At 39.8% G+C, this 24,497-nt stretch overlaps 1 protein-coding gene across 2 annotated transcripts; it reads right to left on the reverse strand.

The window, feature by feature from the left end:
* Positions 1–22,828: 22,828 nt before the first annotated feature.
* LOC142841285 (mitochondrial glutathione transporter SLC25A39-like) lies at positions 22,829–24,249 on the reverse strand. Of its 2 annotated transcripts, XM_075958113.1 has the most exons (2): positions 23,841–24,075; positions 22,829–23,799 (listed from the first exon to the last, which is right to left on the reverse strand). In XM_075958113.1, exons 1-2 carry the CDS (start codon positions 23,936–23,938, stop codon positions 23,094–23,096), a joined length of 804 nt encoding a protein of 267 aa, XP_075814228.1. In that variant the 5' UTR covers positions 23,939–24,075; the 3' UTR covers positions 22,829–23,093. The 2 variants fall into 2 exon arrangements, with proteins under 2 accessions (XP_075814228.1, XP_075814227.1); XM_075958112.1 differs by having other exon boundaries at positions 22,829–24,249.
* Positions 24,250–24,497: the final 248 nt, after the last annotated feature.

The following is a 24,497-nucleotide window of genomic DNA, read 5'->3' on the forward strand; positions in this document are numbered from 1 at the left end:
AAAGATCCTGGCCTGAGGCTTTGCTCACCGATTTATTTTTCAGAGTAAGTGACAACAGGTACATCTTATGGACATCTCCATGAGTGAACAATTCTTAAGTGACAAATTCATTCTACCATTTCAATCCACCTAAAATATTTAATCAATTTCTCTACATTATCTCAAGACAAGTTTAGTACAGAATTCATCTACTATGAGCCACTTTGGTGTCCATGTTTCAGCCATCAAAATCAGCTGCCAGAGCACTTCCTAAATCCCTAGGCTGTAGGATTAAATACAGAAACTCTGTTTACTAAAACTCTAACTAACTCAGACTTACCCAAATTTATCTTCCATCTACCATAATCTTACATCTTCAATATCCATTTCCCCACATACTCCCAAGATTTCTGTATATAAAAATGAAAAACTGAAACAAGTTCTTTCATAGTGCAGAGGCAACACATTTTATTTCACTTTTAGAGACCTGTTGGCCTTGGGTGTGTTTATAAGTCTAGAGGCACAGGGGTTGTATTGAGATGAATCCTACAGACAATCAGAAAATAATCTGACATGACACACACACTATGAATAGTCATTACTATTTTATCAGGCAATGAAAAATTAGTCCTCTCCAATTGGGCTGGAGAGGCCTCTAATATTCAATGTGGAGAAAACTCCTTTTGACAAAGAAAACTCAGCTTATGTCCCCAGATTCTTTGGGATCTTTTCACACATTCTCATTTCAAGGTACAGGTTACTATTCTTCCCCAACCAATGCCCCTGAAAGGCTAGGAATTCAGCATGCACTGTAATTCAGACAATCAAAGGAAGATAGTCTGTATTTGATATTCAGCAGTCTGACCTCTGTAACTACACAGGATAAAAATCCCCTTAGGACACACATAAAAGCTTTCATATCCTTCATGTGGCACTTGTTCTGGGAATCCAAATCTCTGATCACATCCTTGTCTTTCAACACTTATTGAATTAGATTAGATTTCCAAACACTGAAAGACATACACAGAGATGCCATTTCCTTGCTCTTTATACATGCTTGATTAGGAGTTGCCAATTGAGATATATTGATTGATTTTTTTGAGACAGGACCTCACTATGTAGGCATGGCTACCCTGGAACCAGAGTGACCTCAAAATTGCAGAGAATCAGTTCTACCAAGGAACTTCTACAACTCATAAACACATTCAGTAATGTAGCAGGATACAAGATTAACTCAAAAAAATCAGTAACCCTCCTTTACACATATGATAAATGGGCTGAGAAAGAAATCAGAGAAACATCATTCTTTACAATAGCCACAAATAGCATAAAATATCTCAGAGCAAATCTAACCAAACAAGTGGAAGACTTGCATGACAAGAACTTTAAATCTTTGAAGAAAGAAATTGAAGAAGACACCAGAAAGTGGAAAGCTCTCCCATGCTCTTGGGTAGGTAGAATTAACATAGTAAAAATGGCAATCTTACCCAAAGCAATCTACAGATTCAATGCAATGCCCATCAAAATCCAAGCAAAATTCTTCATAGACCTCAAAAGAACAGTACTCAACTTCATACGGCAAAGCAAAAAACCAAGGATAGCTAAAACAATCCTGTATGAGGAAATGCAAGCTAGCCACCCAAGAAACAAGATGTCAGCAGTCTGGTAATGGCACAGCCACATGGCAGTACATAGATTAAAAGAAATAGGTTAATTTAAATTTAAGAGCTAGTTAGTAATAAACCTAAACTATAGGTAAATCATTCCATAATTAATATTAAGCCTCTGAGTGATTATTTAGAAATGGCTGTTGGATGGTATAGAGAAACCTCCATTTATGCAATTTTATTTTCGTGATTATAATATAATCATATCATTTCTCCCTTCCCTTTCCTCCCTCAAAATCTTACCCTTTGTGTTCTCTTTCAAACCCTTGTTCTTCTATCCATGGATTGTTGTTATATGCATATATGTATATTATACAGACTTCTATTCCTGTGCAGGCTAGTCTAATGTCAACTTTACATACAAACTAAGTTATCTGAAAGGAGGGAACCACAATTGAGAAAATATGTCCATAAGACCTGGCTCGAGGGCATTTTCTTAATTAGTGATTTGTAGGTGAGGGTCATAGTGGGTGGTGCCACCCTGATGCTGGTGGTCCTGGGTTCTATAAAAAAGCAGGCTGAGCAAGCCAGGGAAGCAAGTCAGTAAGCAGCACCTCTCCATGACCTCTGTATCAGCTCCTGCCTCCAGGATCCTGCTCTGTTTGAGTTCCTGTCCTGACTTCCTTTAATGATGAACAGTGATGTGGAAGTGTAAGACAAAGAAACCCTTTCCTTTATAACTTGCTTTCTGGTCATGGTGTGAAACCCTAACTAAGACAAGTCCTAATTATATCTTATTGGGCCCTTATAATGTTACTTGTACGTATATTTCAGGGCTGATCATTTTGTACACAGTACATGGAGTTTGGAGGAAAAGTTATTGGGGAATAAGGTAGGTATTGGAGGAAATGAAATATGGGGGGTGGATTTGATCAAAATTCATTATATTCATGTGTGGAATTATCAATAAAAGTATTCCCTAGAAATTTTCTTTTATATATCAATATTAGCTTGTCAAACATTTCTAAGATGTATTCTCAACATATATATTTTATAGCTCTTTATTGCTTTTCAAAGGATATTGTTTATGTGTGTAAGTCAGATAGAAATGTATTCTTCTAGTTAAAGTCCATAATTATAATTGCAATACTACCACCGGTTCTCTTCAACATCATCTTCTATTGTCTCACTTAACTTATTTCATATCAAATTATTTTCATCCATTTTGTATATGAGACCTTTTTCTGTAGATATAGGCATATCTTAAAGTCCTAAGAAAAAACTATAGGGTATTTATAACTTTCTATCTATCTATCTATCTATCTATCTATCTATCTATCTATCTACCTACCTACCTATAATGGAAATGAGATAATTTTGCCTCTGTGATATATAATCTGATTTTTCATCTGATCAGCTTGTCTCTATTAATATATTAAGATCTATTTTAGTTTTGTATTTTATTTACAATATTTCATTTTAGTCAAGTCTCTCTGTTACTTATTCTATCCCCTCAAAATGCATTTCTTGTTTGCAATTTGCTTGCATTTATTACTTATGAAAGGAATATAATAATCTTGTGACAAAGATTTGAGCACAGCATAGATATATTAATAGATTATGAAACAATGGCACATCTAGTTCACGTACAGTTTCTCATTATAAGCAATATTTCCACTGAAAGATACACCATTGGATACTGAACTCCAGGCCTCATTTCTTAGTCATCTAAAGTTACAGAGGTTTCATATGAAATCTCCAGACTTTCCGGTATGAAATAATAGATGAAAGAGAATAATAAAAGATTTTTTGGCCTATTGAATAGACTAAAGAGAATAATAAAAGTATGTTGGCCTGTTGAATTGTTGACTGATTGTGACTTTTCTAGAGAGGACAGTTAACGTAGCTGCTAAATTGAAAAGATTCTCTATGAAATGCTAAAACAAACTGCAAGTGAAACAACAAAAAAGAATAAGAAACAGGATGCACCGAGCATAATACAGCTACTGAGTAGCAGAGCTGAGATTCAAGCCCACACACATCTTCCTAGCTGCCTTTCTGATTAAAATGCACAGCTATGAATGATTCCAATGAGAGAAAAAATTATAGGATACAAAATTGAATTTCAGATGTACAATATAACATTTTAGACTGTTTTTTGATAATTTCACATATGAATACAATATATTTTCATTATAACTACTCTTCTCTTCCCTCTCAACTCATTTCATGGCTCAATATTCTGCTCTCAAATCCCTGTCCCCTTCCTCTATAATTACTATTGTTATATACACACATACATATATGTATTCAATGTGTATGTATGTATATATGTATCCTCCACTGGGTCCAGTTACTGCTGTCCATTTGTATTGGAGTGTGCGCATTGCTAATTTGGTATGGGCAACCTATGAGGGGGCATGTCTCAAGAAATACTGACTTTTCCTCCCTCAGCAGCCATGAACCACCTATATAGCTCAACTAATGGTGGGTCCTTGAGTGCCCTTCCCCCAGTCCTACTGAAATGTTCACGGGTATATCTTGTGCATGTAAACAAATAATTGGGAGTTTATGGGTGCAACCTCTCATTCATGTCCAGAAGACACTAAGTCTAAGCAGTGTTCTTAGTACCCTGGCTCTTTTAAGCATTCTGTTCCCTCATTTAAGATATTCCCTGTATCTGTAGAGACTAACACATTTTTAATGTGGGCGTATCATTTTTTTTTCACCTTCTGCAAGCTTGGTCCTTTTTTAATTAAATTTTTAAATTTAATTTTACATTCCAACCACAGTTCTCCCTCCCGCTGCTCCTCCCGACCTCCGCTTCTTCCTGCTACTTCCTATTCACTCCTTCCGATAGGTAAAGGCTTCATGGGGAGTCGGCAAAGTCTGGCATATTAAGTTGGGGCAGTACCAAGGTCCTCCCTGTGCAGTAAGGCTGAGCAAGACGTCCCACCATAGGGAATAGGCTCCAACAACTAGTTCACATATCAGGGATAGATCCTGGTCCTACTGACAGGTTCCCTTCAGATAGTCCAAGCTTCACCACTGTCTCCCATATGCAGAGGGCTAGTTTGGTCCCATGGAGGCTCTACAGCTGTCGGTCTAGAGTTCATGAGTTTCCACGAGCTTGGGTCAGCTGTCTCTGTAGATTTCTCCATTATGATCTTAACCTCCCTTGCTCATATATTTCCTCCTCCCTCTTTGACTGGATTAGCAGAGTTCAGCCTGGTACTTGGTTGTGGATCTCTGCACCTTTTCCGTCTGTATGTGAGCATAACTTATGTAACATCTTTTGTGTGTTTGCAATTCAAATTTAATTGACCATTCTGTAATATCAGGTACTAAATCCAGTATATTACTACTGTTTATCTTCTGTCATAAAATATAAAGGATACAGTCTGTGTCTTGGTTTCAAGCCCCCATTTGATCCTCAAGGAAAGGGATGTCTAAAGTGTTTTTTTTTTTATTGTTAGTAAAGTGCTTACCTTCCAAATATAAGGGCCTGAGCACAACCTCATAACCTATGTAAAAAAGGCAAGGTACTTTTAAAAAAGGTCTGCACTTGTATGGAAAGGTAGAGACAGATGAAACCCTGTGCTCACTGGCCAGTCAAACTAACCTGATGTAGGATGTCCTTCTGTCTATGCGTTGCTTTTATTGGCTGATGAATAAAGCTGTTTTGACCAGTAGTTTAGCAGAGTAAAGTCAGGAAGGAAATCGAAGGGAGATATGTATCGGGAGTAGGCAGAATCAAAGCGACACTATGTAGTTGCAGAAGGAGAAAGTTGCTAGAATGTTACCAGTAAGCCTAGTTCTGAGACAAACAGTTATGTAGTACCATACTTGTCTTCAAGAGTTAGTTCTGATTCAAGCTTGAACATTTTGAACATCATGTCAGAGGGTTCTTTTACCTACAATAACATTCAGTTTTAATAGGCACTCACTCCATCTGGTTCTAGCTTGAATATCTTAGCCAATGTTTATGACCTTGATCTTCAATGGCAATTCAGTGTTCAGAGCTTTGGTCAGCGTTATCTCCTTCACTGTGTTCTGGCTCTGCTAGTTTTCCACTGACCTCAGAAGGTTCTTTCTGTTTGTTCAATGTCATTGGATAAGAGTTCATAAAACAGAGGGCATTGGTAACTGATGCCATGATTTAATGGCCCAAAACAGTTCCGTGCATAGACTGTAGGAAAAATTACTGTCTGAACCCTGATGCATCTGTTGTGCTGTTGAATCCTATTTGCACTGCTCCCACTATTGGATAGAGCACACCTCTTATGTCTCATTTGTGTCCAGTTCCTTGGGTCACAAAGACTAAGATTTGCTTGCTTATTATTTTCCTTCTATGCCTATTGCAACTTCTCGGTTAGAGGAATTTCTAGAACCAAGGCGGGAATGAAAATACATCAGATCAAAAGAAATTCTGAGGAAATCACAGTGGTGTTGCCTTGGCTTCCCTGACCTAACAACTTCATCCTTACACTTTAAGAATCCTTTGATGATCGATTCTTGAATTATTCCTGTGATATTTAGAAGAAAGGAAGTGAATTTATGGCATTTAGTCATATAATTAGACATATATCAGGAGGACTAATACTAAGCTTCCTCTTCTTTATTGTTCCTCAGCTACTGAATATCTCTAAATATGACATCATTATACTCCCGAGCATTCCTGCAAGCAAATGGTCCATTGTTAACAAAGATATCAGAGAAGACAAAATTTATTTTCACATATTACACAGAGCACATAACTAGCTCAATGTCCAAATTCTAAATTTTTGTCTTCTACCTTATTCAATTACAATGAGTCATATGTAAACCACTGATTCGTGATGGAAATTTCTGACCCACACAATGAATTCCACATGCAATAGAAAGAATGTGTTAATCTTGTGAGAGGTCTTACCCTGCAAGTTTGTGCAAGGATTAGGGGAGTTTTGAAATGTATTGATTTTGAGATTTCCTCTATCACTAGAAGCAGTTAGTTCAGATTCTACCTCTATCCTAAACAGAGTTTGACTGCGACCAGTTTTGAAGTGACTAAAAGGATAGTAAAGCAGCCTTTTCTTTCATTTAATCCCTTTGTTTACAACTCCTCTTATTTTATTCTAATGGTAACAATTGGGAAATAATAATATGATCTCTTATAATATTCAGTCATTTATTATATTGATTCTGAGGCTGAATTTGTACTTCTTAAGTTCAGTGGAAAGCTAACGTAAGACTGATTTTTATTCTGATACTCTGGTTGCTATGACAACTAGGTTATGTTCTCTAAAGGCAAAAGGTAAAACCAGTTTGCCAGAATATTTATAAGCATCTATAACAATCTTTTTGGTATGTATCACTTTAAGAGAGAGACACACACACACAGACACACACACACACACACAGAGAGAGAGAGAGAGAGAGAGAGAGAGAGAGAGAGAGAGAGAGAGAGAGAGAATGTATGAATGTGTGTTTCTGTCTGACAAATCTGGTTTTTATTCTTTCCTTCACCTTCCCACCCCTGCTCCAACCATGGAACTTGAGAGCCACTGGCTACTCATGAGAAGCAATGCAAGCAGCTGAGTCACCAGTTACTCGGCCACTTCCCTTGTTTCTGTGGCCTAAAATAATCCAGCACCTGTGCAGGGAGTGTCCAGTTCGTTAGCCTTTGATTCTCGACATTGAATTCTGCTGGTAGACAAGAATACACTTTTGAGACTGTAAAGATATTAAGCCCTAAATTCTCCCTCAATTGTCTTACAAATCCGACCCCAAAGTCATTATCAAAAGTTTCTTAAGAAGAAAAAGACTCGGGGAAATGACAAAAAAAAAAACCTAAATATTTTTATATTTGAATAGAGAGAGACAATTCTGGAAAAGTAACAAGTCTGTGGGCTGAATAAAGGAAGATAAGATTCATTTCAACGGGGGGTCTGTTTGGACAGAATTCTCTCAGCTGTGATTCCCCAGTGAAGAAATAGTCCTCTTTTCTGGTAGAAAGAGTATATCTCTCACAACAAAGCTTGGATTTTCTGACTGCAGAAAGCAATCGAAAGATTCAAATGCTTCTGCGTCTGCTATTTGTCATCTGCCTTTTGCTTATTCTGAAGTGGGCGGTGTTTGCAGTGTCATGTTTTACATGTTTCTCAATCGCCCTGTATCATTATGAACTGTGGTAATTATACTAAAAACATTTACTTGCTCATCTTAAGCAAAAAAAAAAAAAAAACAATCACCCAACAATTCTTAAATTTCCAGAGATTACATAGTGAAATTACTCACTTCAGTGACATGGATTATAAACAAAAATGATAAAAATAAACTCAAGTCTATGAACACTACTGTAAATGTGGACACATTTTAAAGAAATGTAAAAATGCTAGGAAAGTCATACTTTCAATTTCTTAAGTTTGTGTGTCTCTACATTCCTGTGCATGGGGATGTGTGGGAGTGTGAAGGTGTTTGTGGGGTGTGGGGGGGGGGTGGGGTGTATTCAGATACACATGCTAATGTAAGCCAGTGGACAATCTTCTCTAGTGTTGATTCCCAGATGTCATCCAACATGCATTTTGAGACAGAGTCCTACCTGTCCTAGAAATTACCAACTAGGCCAGACAGCTTTGGTCTCTTTAAATATATTTTAAAATTTAGAAGTTACCTTACAAAGTAATGGTCCTCCTTTTGGCATTTCCACACATTTCTATCATTGTGTTTTCTTCTGACTCACCGCCTTATCACTGCCCTGTCTCATTCCTCCTATTCCTCTCTCCCTAGGCTTCTTTCACCTTCAAATATAATGCCCCGTTCTGCTTTAATGTCACGCTCACATGTAGTCCATTAGCCTCCCCTTCTATTCCTTTGTCCCACTCTCTTAAGAGCACTATCTCTTCATGGTCTTCTTCCAACTTCACAACCTCCTACATACATACAAAAAAAAGAAAGAAAGAGACAGAGAAAGAGAGTAAGAGAGAGAGCAAGGAGGGAAGAGAAAGTGTTTTAATTAAAATTGAAACTCTCCTGCTGTCTCATGGGTATGCTTCCCTTGCTGTCTAGTTGTGTACACAATACTTGGCATCACATGATTTTTTTATTTATAACTCTGCATATTATTATAGATGATATTAATTTATTAAAATGTGATATATGATAGGATAGGGTATGTATACATTCATGTCTATAATTTAAAATATGCCTAACAAAATTTTTTTAAGCTATGTAACAAGAGAAAGTAAAGTGTACAGAAAAGAAAATGAGAAAAAAAGGTAGCAAACAATCTCATGTCAGAAACGAAATGACATTAAAATCAAAATCTTATCAAGCTTGAGATAAACTTTCCATCTATTCCCAAATGTCTTAGTCAGTGCTCTATCACTGTGAAGACACTATGACCACAGCACCTCTTCTGAAGGAAAACATTTCATTGGAACTAGTTTACGTTTTTCGAGGTTTACATCATTACCATCATGGTGGTGAACATGGTGTCATAAAGGCACACATGCTAGAGAAACAGCTTGAGAATCCTGCATCTGGATCCACAGGCAGCAAGGAAAGAAGAGAGACACTGGAACTGGCTTGGGCTTTTGAAACCTCATAGCCCATCTACAGTGACATACTTCCTCCAATAAGGTCACACCTACAGCACAGTCAGACCTCCTAACATTTTCAAGTAGTGCAATCCCTGATAGGTTAGCATTCAAATGTAGGAGCGTGAAGGGTCCATTCTTATTCAGACTACCACACCAAAGACTTAGATTGTTCATGTACATAATAAGATGACATAGAAAACTGGGATATACAGTGGCTGAAGGTCCATGAGTGATTTCATTCGAATTTGAAAGTTCTAGCTTTAATTAACATTTGTCAATATGTTTTACTTTTCAGAAGAAAATAGAAATGAAAAGGTTATATAATGATTTGAAAGGAAGTAATGAGACACTACATGTCAAAGTTTAAAAGTCATGAAGGGGTAATGAATACTTAAGAAACATGAGTACCTGATTTAGTTACATATGAAAAATAAGTGAAATTGGAGTTCCTCAATTCTGCCTGGTATAAACTTCAGAAGTAACAAGTTAATTACAAACAGGGATCCTTAAGACTCAAAACAAACATTACTGTATAGGTTTTATATTTCTCATGATTGAATTAAGAAAAAATATAGAATGGTCCCACTTACGATCATTAATTATTGCCAGATAAGCTATTGCTTCACAAGAACAGTGTCCATTAATATGTTATTTCCCTATTTGGACCTGAGGGGTACAAAGTGCACATTTGCATTCCCCATGCCACCTGTGACAAATGTTACATATGCATGTATTATGAGCAGGCAATTTCAATGCTCATAATTACAGGCTCTGATGCTCCTGAGGTTCAGATGTGGCTCCTGGCACCAGGGATTACCTTCAGTCTTTGCCCTGGATATTTTTAAATCCCATGGTGTCCTTTTGTGTCCTCCAACCATAGCTAGCATAGAGCAATGTTGACTTTTTTGTGTCTCAGGAAAGGAGACCAGGAGACAGACCAGCTGAGGAAAACACTTATCGCCATTCTCCCCTGAGTAGCAGCGACATGCTTAATCCCCAACAGCCTTTCCAGATTGTTCTCTGGTGGAAAAGGCTACCCAGAGAGCTGCAACACTATTTCACACTCAGAAGAGGCCAAGAGCCAGGATGCCATTGGTTACCTGTCTTCTCTTATCTTGATAGACAGAGGCTGGCAACTATTCTAGACTTTGACATGATGATGCTGCCCAGGCAGGGCCTTCCTCTGTATCCCAGGGAAAGATGGGGGACTCTTATGCTTATTAGCTTCTTTGCTCACAAATGTGACAAACAGAGAGAGCCTTAACAGTTGAGCCATCTCTCCAACAATTAGTGAAAAAAAGATGAGAATTTTAAGGAAAATGGTGATATGGGATTTCCCTATGTATAACTGTGCTTACCATTAATGAATAAAGAAACTGCTTTGGGCCTGTTGATATGGCAGAACATAGGTAGGTGGGGAAAACTAAATGGAATGCTGGGAGGAAGGAGGCAGAGCTGGAGAGACGCCATGGATCTGCTGATAGATGTGTTGGAACTTTGCTGGTAGGATGTGACCTCGTGATGATACAGAGATGAATAGAAATGGGTTAAATTAAGACGTAAGAGCTAGCCAATAAGAGGCCAGAGCTAATAGACCAAACAGTGATTTAATTAATACAGTTTCCGTGTGGTTATTTCAGTTCTGGGCGGCCAGGACAAACAAGTGGGCCTCCCTGCTACAGAGTGGGGAAGGGTAGATGGGCCATGGCAAGTCTTAAGCTCACAACAGTCCTCCCTCAACTGGATGACTGATGGAGGCACAGATGTGAGCCAGCAAGCATTCACAGAGGGCTTGTTTGCTCCTCTGTTGTCTTTTAAATGGGAAAGGTGATAAAAAGTATCTCATGTCAGCCAGGTTGGCAACAAACTCAGCATGTGGCAAGCAGGGGCTCTTGCTGAAGTCTTCATCCTCCTGCTTTGTCTTCCCAGGTCTTAGGATGATTACATGCTTCATGAGGCCAGCCTCCCTTCTCCCTAATTAATAGACTGGGACTACAGTCCCTGCTCGGTGCCATTCACACTCAGAATTGCTCTTCTCTCTCACTTAAACATCTCTCAGAACACTCCGCACACATACCAATGACTCACTAAAGCCCAAGGCAATTTTTAATTCAACCATCTGACAAGGGAATTATCCATCATAGTCATGAAATGAATAACAAGGACAATTGTCTCTGCTCTTTAAATCAGGGAGAAGTGGCTCTTAACGCTACACTGACGTATCTGTAGACAGTGATGCATGCCTGTGCTGCTGGTCAAAGCCATACATTTGCTTCCCAAAAGATCTTCATGGATCACAGTGGATCTCAACTGTGGGTCTCAACCTCTTTGGAGGTCACATGTCAGATATCCTGCATATCAGATATTTGCATTAAGATTTCTAACAGTACCAAAATACAGTTAAGAAGTAGCAATGAAATAATTTTATGGCGTGGGGGTTCACCACAAACTGAGTAACTGTATTAAAGATTCATAGCTTTGGGAAAGTTGAGAATCACTGAGCTATCTAAGCTGTGGAGACTGTGGGAAAAGGCATACTCCAAGAATGATACTGGAGTTACTCTGTCATTGATTTATTGACTTATCTGTGTTGTTTGTCCTGGGAGAAGCAGAATTCAGCATTTGGCTGCTTCCGTGGCACCTGGAGACTATGACAACTCTCTCTTCTGACATCATGGCATTGGGCTAAAGTGTCCCGAGGGGTCAGAGATAGCTTATCCACGTGACTTACACCCTGGGGGCTTCTGTTACAATAACATATCACTTCACATTTTATGTATTACCCGGAAGACCATCAAGTCCCCTTAAGTTCAGATTCTGACACTTTCTCTGCTACTGCCTTCACTTCCATAGAGCTACATGAGTCATAAGAGAGACCTTTGAATCTGTTTTTGTGCTAACGTTTTGAGGATAAAATTAATATACCATGGGAAGGAGTTCTCCATCTTGTGACTCAGGGACTTAGGCAATGTGTCCATCCACTGCCACAGTGATTATGTCGGGATTAATACATCTAGCAGGAAGCAGAGCTAGCTTATCTCTGCTGTCTGAATGGTGACTGCCAGGACTTCCTCTGACAATCAGTCAGAAGGAGTTGAAGTTCTGTTTGGCCACTGGTAGCAAACAGCAGAAGCCTCGTCTCATGGGAGTCACTCATAATAAAGGGAATGCCATACATTCTTATATAACTTTGGCATCTTTGAGTCTAGGTGTTAGTTCTGTTAACCAACTATCAGAGCAAAGTTGGGAGTATACCAATGGTGACATCCTCTCCCAACCAAACAGGGAAAATGTTGGAATGAAATAATTCTCCAGAATGAGTCTGAAGGGAAATTAGAGTCTATGGACAATCCAAATTTTATGCCCTTACATAGTGTCTGAAAAATCATGTCTCTTAAAAATTTCATAACATGCTGCAGGTAGGCTGCAACCATCGACTGGACTATGTAAGCTATAATTCCCACTCCACCTCCAAATCTTCCTATCACTTGCCACCTCAGAGGTTCTCTAAATTACAGGCTAAAACTACATAGAGAGAACCAGGAGGTAAGTGATCATGCAACCAGCATGGTACCCGACGCTCTAGGCCTTCCATACTGGGGCAAAACCCGGGACCCTCCCCAACCTGCCTCAGCTTCTTTAGTCAACAAGCAGGCAAGCTTCCTGCAGGTAGTCTTCTCCAACACTCCACCCAACAATCACACATATAGATTCAAGTAACACTCCTCCATGAAATCCTGCCATCCCCCCACAACCTGAGAGAAACTCTGAAGTAAAGGCTGCAACTACACAGAGAGGATCAAGAGAGGAACTCTGAAGCACAGGCTGTGACTGCTCTGAGTGGACCAAAATAGTAAAGCATGAGAGCAGACCAAGAGAGTGGACCAAGAGAGCTGGCCGACAGATACCACAGTGGCTCCCTGAGACACAGACAGTGACAGTACAGAGCAGACCAAGAACAGTTCCCAAAGACACAGACAGAAACTGCAAAGATTGGACCAAGAGGCAAAGACACTGTCAGCACCAATTGGGCGGGTGGGTGTCAATGCAAGAATTCATTCAACAACCTAAAAAACAACATGGTAACATCAAACCTAATGGTTATACAAAAGGAAGACTTGATCATCCTAACTCAGAAGAAACAGAAGAAAATGATTTTAAATATAAGTTTATGAGGATAATGGAGACCTTTAAGGAGGAAATGAAAAATTCCCTTAAAGACATAGAGGAAAAGACAAACAAAAAAATGGGAGAAATTAATAAACCTCTTAAAGAAACCCAAGAAAACCAAGAAAAAAAACCCAATCAATCAGGTGAATCAAATGTTAAAGGCTTGAAGATTAAAATTGAGGCAATAAAGAAAACAGAAACCAAGGGATTCCTGGAAATGGAAAATCTGGGTAAATGAATGGGAACCACAGAGGTAAGCATTACCAACAGAATAAACGAGATGGAAGAGAGAACCCAGGTGTTGAAGACACTATAGAGGAAATAAATTCATAAGTCAAAGAAAAATATTAAATCTAACTAATTCTTAACACAAAACATCCAGGAAATCTGGGATACCATGAAAAGACCAAACCTAAGAATAATAGGAATATAAGGAGAACTCCAGCTCAAAGGCACAGAAAATATATTCAACAAAATCACAGAAGAAAACTTTCACAACCTAAAGAAGGCTATCCCTATGAAGATATAAGAAGCTTAGAGAACATCAAACAGACTGAACAAAAAAAAAAAACAACAAAACTTCACTTTACCATATAAAAATCAAAATGAAAAACATATAGAATAAAGAAAGAATAAAGAAAAAGCTGCAATGGGAAACGGCCAAGTAACATATAAAGGCATACCTGTCAGAATTACACCCTAATTCTCAAGGGAAATCATGAAAGTTGGAAGGTCTTGGGCAGATGTGTTGCAGACACTGAGAGACCACAGATACAAGCCCAGACTACTATACCTAGCAAAGCTTTCAATCACCATTGATGGGAAAAACAAGATATTCTACAACCACACAGATTTAAACAATCCATATCCACAAATCCAGCCCTACAGAAAGTACTAGAAAGAAAACTCCAACCCAAGAAAGCTAAATTGCGTACATAAAAAAAAATCAGGCAACAGATAACCTCACACCAACAAACCCCAAAGAATAGAAACACACAAACCCTACCACCAAAAAATAACAGGAATTAACAATCACTGGTCATTAACATCTCTTAATATCAATGGATTAAATTCACTTATAAAAAGACACAGGCTAAGAGAATAGATACAAAAGCAGGATCCATCCTTCTGCTACATAAAAACAACACACCTTAACCTCAAAGAGAGACACTACCTCAGAGAAAAGGGTTGGGAAAAGATTTTCAAATCAAATGGACCTAAGAAAGAAGAGGTTGTAGCTATCCTAATATCAAACTAAAATCAAGATGAAGTCTTATTTCTGAATATCTATGCCCCAAATACAAGAGCACACACATATATAAACGTCAAAGTGGGGAAAGGACAGACATGGAGTAAGGAAAGTTATATCTTGATCGAGGGAGCTATTTGGAGGCTAGCAAGAAACCTGACACTAGAGAAATTCCCAGGAATCCACAAGGATGACCCCAGCTAAGACCTTAAGCAATAGTGGAGAGGGTGCCTGAACTGGCCTTGTCCTGTGGTCAGACTGATGACTGTCTTAAATATTACCATGGAACCTTCATCCAGCAATTGATGGAAACAGAGGCAGAGACCCACAGTAGAGCACTGGGCTGAGCTCCCAAGGTCCAGCTGAAGAGTGGGAAGAATGAGAATATGAACAAAGAGGTCAAGATCATGATGGGAACACCCAATGAAACTGTTTACCTGAGTTAATGGTATCTCACCAAATCCAGCCAGACAGTAAAAGAACCAGCATAGGACCAAACAAGAACCTCTTAATGTGGGTGCCAATTGTGTGGCTGGGGCAGACTGCGAGGCCACTGGCAGTGGCATCAGGATTTATCCCTACTGCTTGTACTGGCTTTTTGGAACCCATTCTCTTTGTATGGATACCTTGCTGGGCCTAGAGTTCTTCCTCAAAGCAATGTGCCTTCTCCTCTCTGAGGAGTGGATAGGGGTGGGGTGGGGGGTGGAAGGTGGAAGGGATGGGAGGAGGGGACGGAGAAGGAACTGGGATTCATATATAAAATGAAAAAAGATTGTTTTCTTTTTAAAAATTAAAAAAAAATCTCATAACATAAATATAGCTAGTTTATTCCTGTGTGTGGTACCTCATGTCTTGACTTGATATGACTTGAATGAATGACTGCTCCATGATGGACCTCTCCATGAGAAAGAGTGGCATAGATCCTCCACGTTATGCTTACATACTCTAATGCAGGATAAACACAGCATGCCTGTGTTTATGTGAGCTCTCAATGCAACTGTTCCCTGAGAAATGAATCAGCTGTATTTAGAGGAACAATGTTTTAAATTTTGAATCAATTAGCGAGCAACAGAGAGTCAGTGATGTCATTGTGTCTGTGTGAGTCGTGTTTGGCTATTGACGTATTAGTTTTAGGATGCAGGTCCTTGCTTCTTCCTATTGTGTGGGAGGGAGAGAGATTCTGCCAGCTCTTGCTGAGAGTGGCCTGAAGAGGCTGAGTCACCATCACAGATTTTCCTTGCTTGCTTCCGTGACTTCAGGTGAGAGGGCTGCTGTGCTAGGCAGCCTTTGAGTGTTTGCTTTCATGAATCACATGTTTCTGAACTTCTATAAGCAAGCATTCTTTTCCTCAAGGCTTTTTTTCTGTGGCCTTTTTAAAAATGAGTCATTAGCCTGTGCTGTATCCAGGGGTAGAACACTTGCCTAGCATGTTGGAGACCTTGGATTCACTCCTGATTAATGAAAGACTACCACTAACTTGGATCATAAGTCACTGAAATTACAGAAGGCATAATATCCCTTATGGCCGGTTAAGAAACCCATTCATAATTATTGTTAAAATGGAGAATGTGGCACATTTTCCAGTGGTGCGCCAGGTAGGACTTATTGCTAACTTAAATGTAAACTTAAGATTTTACTTATTTGTAATTAATACCTTCTGTGAAAGCATAAATCAATTTTCTCCTATTGTCTGTCACTTGATATAGCAACCACACTAGCCCCATGTCCGGGAATAATTGACTAATTGAAACTTCATGATTTTTTTGTGTACTTTTAGCTTTGTTTTTGTTTAATTTTTGTCATATGGCATTTAATTTTGTTCTTATTTATTTTATTTTATCTTATTTTATTGAGAACAGAGAGAAATCATAAAGTTTGTTGTTTATGGGAGTGGGCAGCATCTGGGATGAGTTGGGTTGGGGAAGAATTTGACCTTATTATGTTGTATGGATCAATTATATTTTAAAGTAATTATACCAAGTGACTTAGTGGGTTTAAGAATAGGATATGCCTTTGGGAATATTCTGTGATAGGGGGATTTGGGAGGAATTTAGGGAAAGTGAATGGAGTGTAGATTTGTTAAAACATATCTTACTAGAGTCTTAAATTCTCAAGCAATAGAAATTATTCTTTTACTACTTTCACATGCAATATATAATGTACTTTGATCACATTTCCCCCATTATAATCTTTTATTCTGTTTCTACTCCCACAAAACCCTTCATATTACTAAAACATTCCCTTTCTATCTTCATGTCTTTTTTCTAGCCTGCTGCATTCAATTTTAATTGCATGAGCATAGGTGGATAAAGGCAACTTAATAGTGACTACGTTGCCAAGAAATATGATTCTTTCTTCCCCAGTAGCTATTAACGGCCTATTGTTCCTGAGGGATGCATGAAGTCATGTGAGTTTCTCCCTTAACTATGATGGAATGATGGTGGTTCCACAGGTAACTACTACTGTGTGTTCATGGATGCAGTAGCGATGTCATACTTAGAATACATTAATCCACAGTACTCCTTCCTGAAATACATATGACAATATAGCATACCTGGCCCTGGAATTTTTGTTGAATAAGGGAGGACTTCGAGGAGAAATATTATCTACCCTTCAAAACTATTATTTAAATTATTTTCTTAACTAGCTTACTACTGTTTTTAAAAGCCATACAATTCCCCCCCCATTGCTCAACTCTGCCATAATACTGGTATTGCATTGGGATAAAAACTGAGGGTCACTGAGTGCCAATACATTTTATTAGAAAAATAAATAGAGACATGGCAAGCCAGCCTGCACTCTCAGTCCATTCATTTGTTAACTGATGTTAGAAAAGAACGGATGTTTGAAAGTTTTGCAAATTTTACTGTTTATTCTCTTTATTTTAATGTCCCCATTGCTTTGCATATTGTGCCACAGTAGAGAATGACTTTGGAAATTAGAATTCTGTGTGTTTTCTAGCCACTTAATTAGATCTCTCTATGATAGTCCTGTGTGTGTGGCATTGCAGTTTTCTTAGAAATGGCTCTTTTGTGTTCGTTTTTGTGCATGGCACCAGATATTCTTAGTGACAGGATTAAGACTCAATGTCCCATGTTGTTTGTACTTAAATTGTGCTTAATGACAATCGGGTATCAGTGAAGAAGTGTTTGAAAATGTGAATCTAATATTTATCATATATGCCGATGATGCATGTTGATTTCCCACATCAGTATTTTCCTTTGATTCCTGGCTGCTGTACCAGTTTGTTCACTGATAAAGTTATAGGGAAATGGAATAATCCTGAAAGGGAGAGAGGAGCAGATCACAGGTCCCTTCCTGCATCTCTTTGGTTGTCAACCCAACAAAGGTTGTCAACCCAACCAGGACAATACTTTTTTTTTGTTTGGGGATCAGAAAACTCAGAGGCAATTTCTTTTAACTTTAGTGGTATTTATTTTTGTAAAAAAATTCTGTATATAAAGAGTGGCACAAATTCTTAGCATCTCTATTTTATAAATTTGTGCTTAAATTTTAATTTGTCTGCCAACATTATAGCTCTCCTTACGTAACCATGAAGCAGAAATTAAAAAATGCCGCTTAATGACTTGCTCCCTCTTGTATGCACAACTTCTTCTCTTATACATCCCAAGCCTACCCACTAGGGGTGGCACTTCCCACAGTGGGCTGGGCCTCCTACATAAATTAGTAATCAAAAAATGCCCCCAAGGACATACCCACAGGCCACTCTTATTTATTCATTTATTTTGCATCCTGACCAGTTTCCCCTCCTTCCTCTCCTCCCATTCCTTCCCCAGGCCCCACCCCAATCTACTCCTCCTCTGTTTCTGTTCAGAAAGGGGCAACCTCCTACAGGCCTTGTTGTTGTTTTGAGGCAAAATTTCTCTGTGTAGTCCTGCCTGTCCTGGAACCTGCTTTGTAGACCAGGCTGGCCTAGAACTCACTGAGATCTGCTTGCCTCTGCCTCCCCAGTGTGCTGGGATTAAAGGTGTCCACCACCACTGCCCAGCACAAGCCAGTCTTAGGAAAACAATTCTTTTGTGGTAGTTTCCTTTTCCAGGTGTGTCCAACACAACAAACATACTTTAAATAATAGTAAAAAAATATTAACTTGCAGCAACATTTCTAGAGTATTTGCTAGATGATCTATGGCATTTGGGGGAAAGATTATTACCTAAAATGGCGTATTTCATTTAAACTATTTATATGCATATACACATGCACCTAAATATAATATATTATATATATTTAAGTAAAATAATGTTTACCTATGACATTTTCAATAAGTCTTTGTGCCTTTTTTCTTCCCCCTTTCTATATTGCCTTCTTTCCTCACCCCCAGTTAGAGTCACCCCATTTTCCCATTTCCTTTCTAATAACACCTGTGTCCCACCAGCCTCCTGCCTAGAGCTCTCTCCCATGGTCCCTCTGACTTTCCTGAGTTTTGTGGTTACTCTAGGTTATATAATTACATCTAAAGTTTCAGAGCTAAAATCCATAAATTAGAAACCACATCCAGGCTTTGTCTTTTTTGGTCTGGGTTTCCTCACTCGTTGTGGTATTTCATGATTTATTTTTATTCACAGCTTAATAGAATTCAATTGTCTTGGTTATGGAAGTTCAAGAGATACCCAAAGCAATATAGACTATTGCCATTACCCCTTGGTTGCCTCTCAGATCCTCAAGGTAAGACCTATTACTTATGTTTTTGTTTGACTTGAGAATAGAAACTGCTTAGGGAAGGAATAACAGGAAAGATTGATATCATTAGCTTTGTACAAGTCAGCTTCCATCTTATCAGGCCAGTAAAGTCACCTGATCAAAGACAATGAGAAAACTACCTTCATAGAGAGAATGTCGGTAGAGCACCTGGACCTGAGTTCAGCAAATCACTGATACTACCCCAAGATATCTAATCATCTATACCCGTTTACCAAATCTTCAATAGGTCATATAAACATGATCTTATGAATTTTTTTTCGAGATAGGGTTTCTCTGTAGCTTTGGAGTCTGTCCTGAAACTAGCTCTTGTAGACCAGTCTGGCCTCGAACTCACAGACGTCTGCCTGCCTCTGCCTCACAAGTTCTGGGATTAAAGGCCCTCTTATGAAATTTGGTCATTGTGAAATGAAATTTCACACACAGAAGATTATTCTCATAAATGTTCACAGACCCTTCATAGGAACTGGGCTACCAACATCTGACCTCCAAGTATTATATGTTAGTAACATATAAACATGATTCTAACGTGTAAAAGTATAGTAGAAAACATAAATGTCATAAGAATATCTTAGTAAATAATAAGGAATTGCTTGGAACTCATCCTAAGATGACCCTTAGAAGCCTGTGAACTTGGAGAAACACTTGAAGTAAATCCAGACCTTAGTATTCATTTTTTTTAATTGTTAGAGTTCATATTTTAAAAACATTTTTAAGTTCTGGGTACTTTTGTAAACCCAAGGACTTCTGAGGAATTTGAGATTTATTTAAACAGTTTGAGTCATGTCCAGTATATCCTCCTAAACATATCAGCTTCTACTGAGCTGGAAAGGAGCTGAATGAGGTGACCAGGTGACTTCATGGGTTTGGCTTGAGAGAAAACCTCTATTTCTTGTTCATCTTTGAAATGGAGTTGCTGCTTTTGTCAAAAAACCTACTCCTCCCTCAAGTCACCTTTCCCATAGCTCCCAAGTGAATCATGTTTAGTAATTCACACTGAATAAAGGCAGATGAGAATTCTGATGGGCTGGTCAATGTGGGAAGGGCTGATTTTAAATGATGTGTCATAGTCTTCATAAAATGGGTCTAGAGGCAGAACAGAAGAGCGCAGGATAGACTTGCTTGTTTACCTTGAACCTGCAGAGCAACTGTGAGGGCTCTGAAGGACTTCCCTCCCTCCATGCTGGGGAAATGAAGAGATGAATGTGTCCTTATGTAACTTGTGAGTGCGGCAGTGTCACTCAGACTATTTCATCATGTGGCAAACACCTGAGGAAACAGTTTAAAAGGAGGAAGGATTTCTTTTGGTGCATTCTTTTAGAGGCTTTGTCATGGGGTTGGCTCAGGTCTGTTGCTATGGAAATGAGGAAAGGTAATACCATGGTGGTGAAAGCATGAGGCAGATGGCACTTTGAAGAATTGTATTAGTCAAGGTCCTTTAGAGGAACAGAACTGAATACATATGATTTATTAGAATGGCTTATAGGTTGTGGTCCTACTGGTCCCAAAGTGGCTGTTTGCCAATGGAGGGAACAAGAATCCAGTAGTTGCTTGATCTAAAAGGTTGGATGTCTCAAATGGCCTTCAGTATATGCCAGAATCCCAAATAAGTAGGCTCTAATGCCAGTAAAGGAACGGATTTGCCTGCAAGAGTCAGAGCAAGTAGACAGAGAGAACAAGCTTCCTTCTTACCTGTCCTACAAATAGGCTGCCATCAGAAGGTGTGGCCTAGATAAGAGGTAGATCTTCCCACCTCAAAAGGTCTGGATTAAAGTTGGATCTTGCCACCTCAAAAAATCTGGATTAAATGTTGGCCTTCCCTCTGTAAACAATTTAATTAAAATAAACATCCAATACATGTGTCACCAGCCCCTGGGGTTAAGGTTAATTTCATATGTAGTCAAGTTGGTAACTAAGGAGAGCCACCACGGAAACTGGGGACAATAAGAACCAGTTTATGTTTAAACATCTAGCTGGTTGGATACCTGACATGAGACAAAATAGCTAAAGTAGTACAGTGCGTGTTGGCCATGTGTGTGGGTACCAGCAGCTCTTTCCTCTGTTGCATCCTGTTCTAATGCATAAATTGTGCCCAGTCTTCAAGTGATTCTCAGTGTCTCTTCAGGCTGCAGTCTCTGTGCCTCCCTGGCTTTCTCGGTTTTGAAGCATGAACCTCACAGGTGCTTGCCTCATGATAGCTAGGAAGTTAGAAGATATTTTAAAAAGGGGGCCAAAATTGAAAAACCCTTCTACAAGCAAGCCCAAGAGTTACCTATCTTCTCTGGGTAGGGCCCGTCTTTAAAATATTCAGCCCCTCCAAAAATAGTGCTACCAAGTGAGGTGAAGTCTTTAGCACATATGAGCTTTGGGAGAATTATTTGAATTTGTATTCAAATAATAACACAGGAAACACAGACTCAGGTCATCCTTGTAATCTATTGGTCACTGTAGAATATCTGAGTGACTATAAAATATTTTCTGAATTATCTGTGGTTATTCCAGTTTTTGTTTCCTTTTAGTGTCTTGATCAAAGCACAAGCTTTGTTCAACAGGTTGCCTCTTTGTATACCCTTGCAACTCCTCAGAAAGAAGGTATTGACAAGGATGCTCACAATATAGTATGGAGTATATAGTGGGAACACACACATATTGCATACACACAATGAAAGTGAGCACAGCTCCTAAAACATGAAGTAGACCTCAATGTAGTGAATAGTGATGATGCAAAGTTCTATGAGCAAAGTAATTCAGGTATGAAATAGAGGTCAAAATATTATGTCTGGGTAAAATTGTCACTCAGATATGATGATGCACATACCTGCCTTGTTCTCTTTAGGTAAAGAGTATAGAACTTCTGAGAATTGGTTCACAAGAGCATCTGGTTGGTGGACTGTTGTGTGAGCAGCGGGGCTGCGTCCTGCCACCCGGCTAGCTTTACACCCAAAATAATTACACGGAAACTGTATTCTTTTAAACACTGCTTGGACCATTAGTTTTAACCTCTTATTGGCTAGCTCTTTCATATTGATCTAACCCATTTCTAATATTCTGTGTAGCACCACGAGCTGGCTTACCAGGAAAGATCTTAACCTGCATCTGTCTGGAGTGGGAGAATCATGGCGACTGACTTACTCTGCTGTTTTTTCCCCAGCATTCTGTCTGTCTACTCCACCTACCTAATTTTCTGTCCTATCAGGGCCAAGACAGTCTCTTTATTTAACCAATGAAATTAACACAAAACAGGAGACTCTCCCCCATCAGTGGACCATATTCTGAATTCTTGCCACTGGGAAATGCTGAATATACTCCCATCCTGATATATTATTGTGTGTAGTATGTGCACTATTATATGTGGAAATGCTGGATCTATTACAGCACTCTTCTCCCCATCAAAAAAAATTAAGAGACAGTTGCTCTTTGGAAAATCAGCTCATGGACACTTTGATGCAGACTTAAGGCCATCTTCCTGGATTCTTTATTTGTGTTTTTTTTTGTTTTTTTTTTGTTTGTTTGTTTTTTGCACAGAAGGTCATCTTCTTTAGACAGGGGATAAACAAGGCTGCCTGGCCCAGAGAGCCTGGTTACCAAGGGCCAAGCTACAACAGACATCAAGAAGATACAATGAAAGGGGCAGCTGTCAGATTTGGTCTTCAACTTGGAGGTGGACAAATGCTGACTACAGGAAGGGAAACAGTGGAAATGTGGGGTACTAGATGACTGGGTTGGGGGGAAGGCACTTGGCTTAGTCTCCTGTCCCCACCCATGCAAGAGCTGGTTGTTCCTCGCCTTTCAGTGGCCCAGAGGCTGTTCCTGGTTGAGCCTCTGGAAGAAGCTTTTGTCAAACTCGTACGTGCTGATCATGATGGCACAGGAGGGAGCAGCCTTGATGATCCTTGGGAGGAAACCTGCAAAGAGTCCCCTGGTGCCCGATTCAGCTCGGATTCTTCGAAGCAGGAGCCAGGTGGAATCAACTCTTGGGGGCTTCACTCTCATGGCCTCCACTGCTCCCAGTGCGATCTGCCGCTGGGTCTTCACCACATCGAAGGGTAGAGCGAGGGTGGCAGCTACCATTCCTGAGATGCCACCAGCCACAAAGCTGACGCCCACGGATGTCTGGTCCTTTGGTCTTAGCCCGTTCAGCCAGCTCTTCACCAGCTCGTAGTTGAACCAGTACAGAGCTGAGAAGGGCACATCTCGAAGGGCTGTGGGACCCCAGCCCAGCCACAGTGAGCGCCAGCCCCCCTGGGTCACCGAAGCTTGAACACAGGTAGCCAGTTCCCGGTATGACACGTGCTGAGCCTGTAGCTTGGTCTGCACAAGCTCCAAGGGGCTGATCACTGTCACAGTGCCCATGCGAGCGAGGGCACCAGCAACCATGGGTGCGTAGAGGTCAGAGGTCAAGGACTGACCACATAGGAAAGCCTTGAGTTGGTCGTAGGCAGTGAAGTAGAAGGCAGTAGCTGGCACAGTCATCACCAAGGTGGCTGGGAGGCCGCTCCACAGGGTCCTAGTGCCCTCATGCCTCACGATCTTCACAAAGGCATCCAAGGTGCCAGTGAATCGGGTCGGATCCTGAAACCAGGTGGCACAGCGAGGGCCGTTGGGGCACAGGTACAGGGGCTCCAGGACACCATTGCAGTAGAGGAGACACTTCCATTTGGTGTAAGAGAGACTCCAGAATCTGGAAGGAGTTGTCAATTCACTGGCTACTGAGGGCCTCTGAGACTGAAGGCGGACTTTCACCACATCCAGGGGTGTCATGAAGAGGGAGGTGACCACAGCCCCAGCTCCTGAGGCCACCATTTGCTGAAGGGGGCTAATGCCCCCAGGATCCTGATCATCCATCTTGGAGGTTCAATCCTGGCTCTGAGCCAGTGCTTGCGCCCGCGCCGCGCCAGGGGCCTGGCGGGCCCATAGCGGCTCCGCTGCCGGTGCAGGGTCCGCGCGTGCCCGCTCCGCACAGCTGCCGCCTAGGAGGTTTATTTGTGTTTTTGTTTTGAAACATTTTCATAGAAAAAAATTTTACCAGTTTTTTACTTATGTGACTCCTGTCTACTAATACTGGAAAATAATACTATTTCAAATCTATTCTCTCAAAATAATAACATTATTATTAATAATAACAAAATAATCCATTTCATAATTCAATATAAGAATTCATGTTTTCTGAAAAAGTACTTATAGTTAATATCC

The sequence above is a fragment of the Microtus pennsylvanicus genome, chromosome X (assembly GCF_037038515.1).
Source record: "Microtus pennsylvanicus isolate mMicPen1 chromosome X, mMicPen1.hap1, whole genome shotgun sequence".
NCBI lineage: Eukaryota > Metazoa > Chordata > Mammalia > Rodentia > Cricetidae > Microtus > Microtus pennsylvanicus.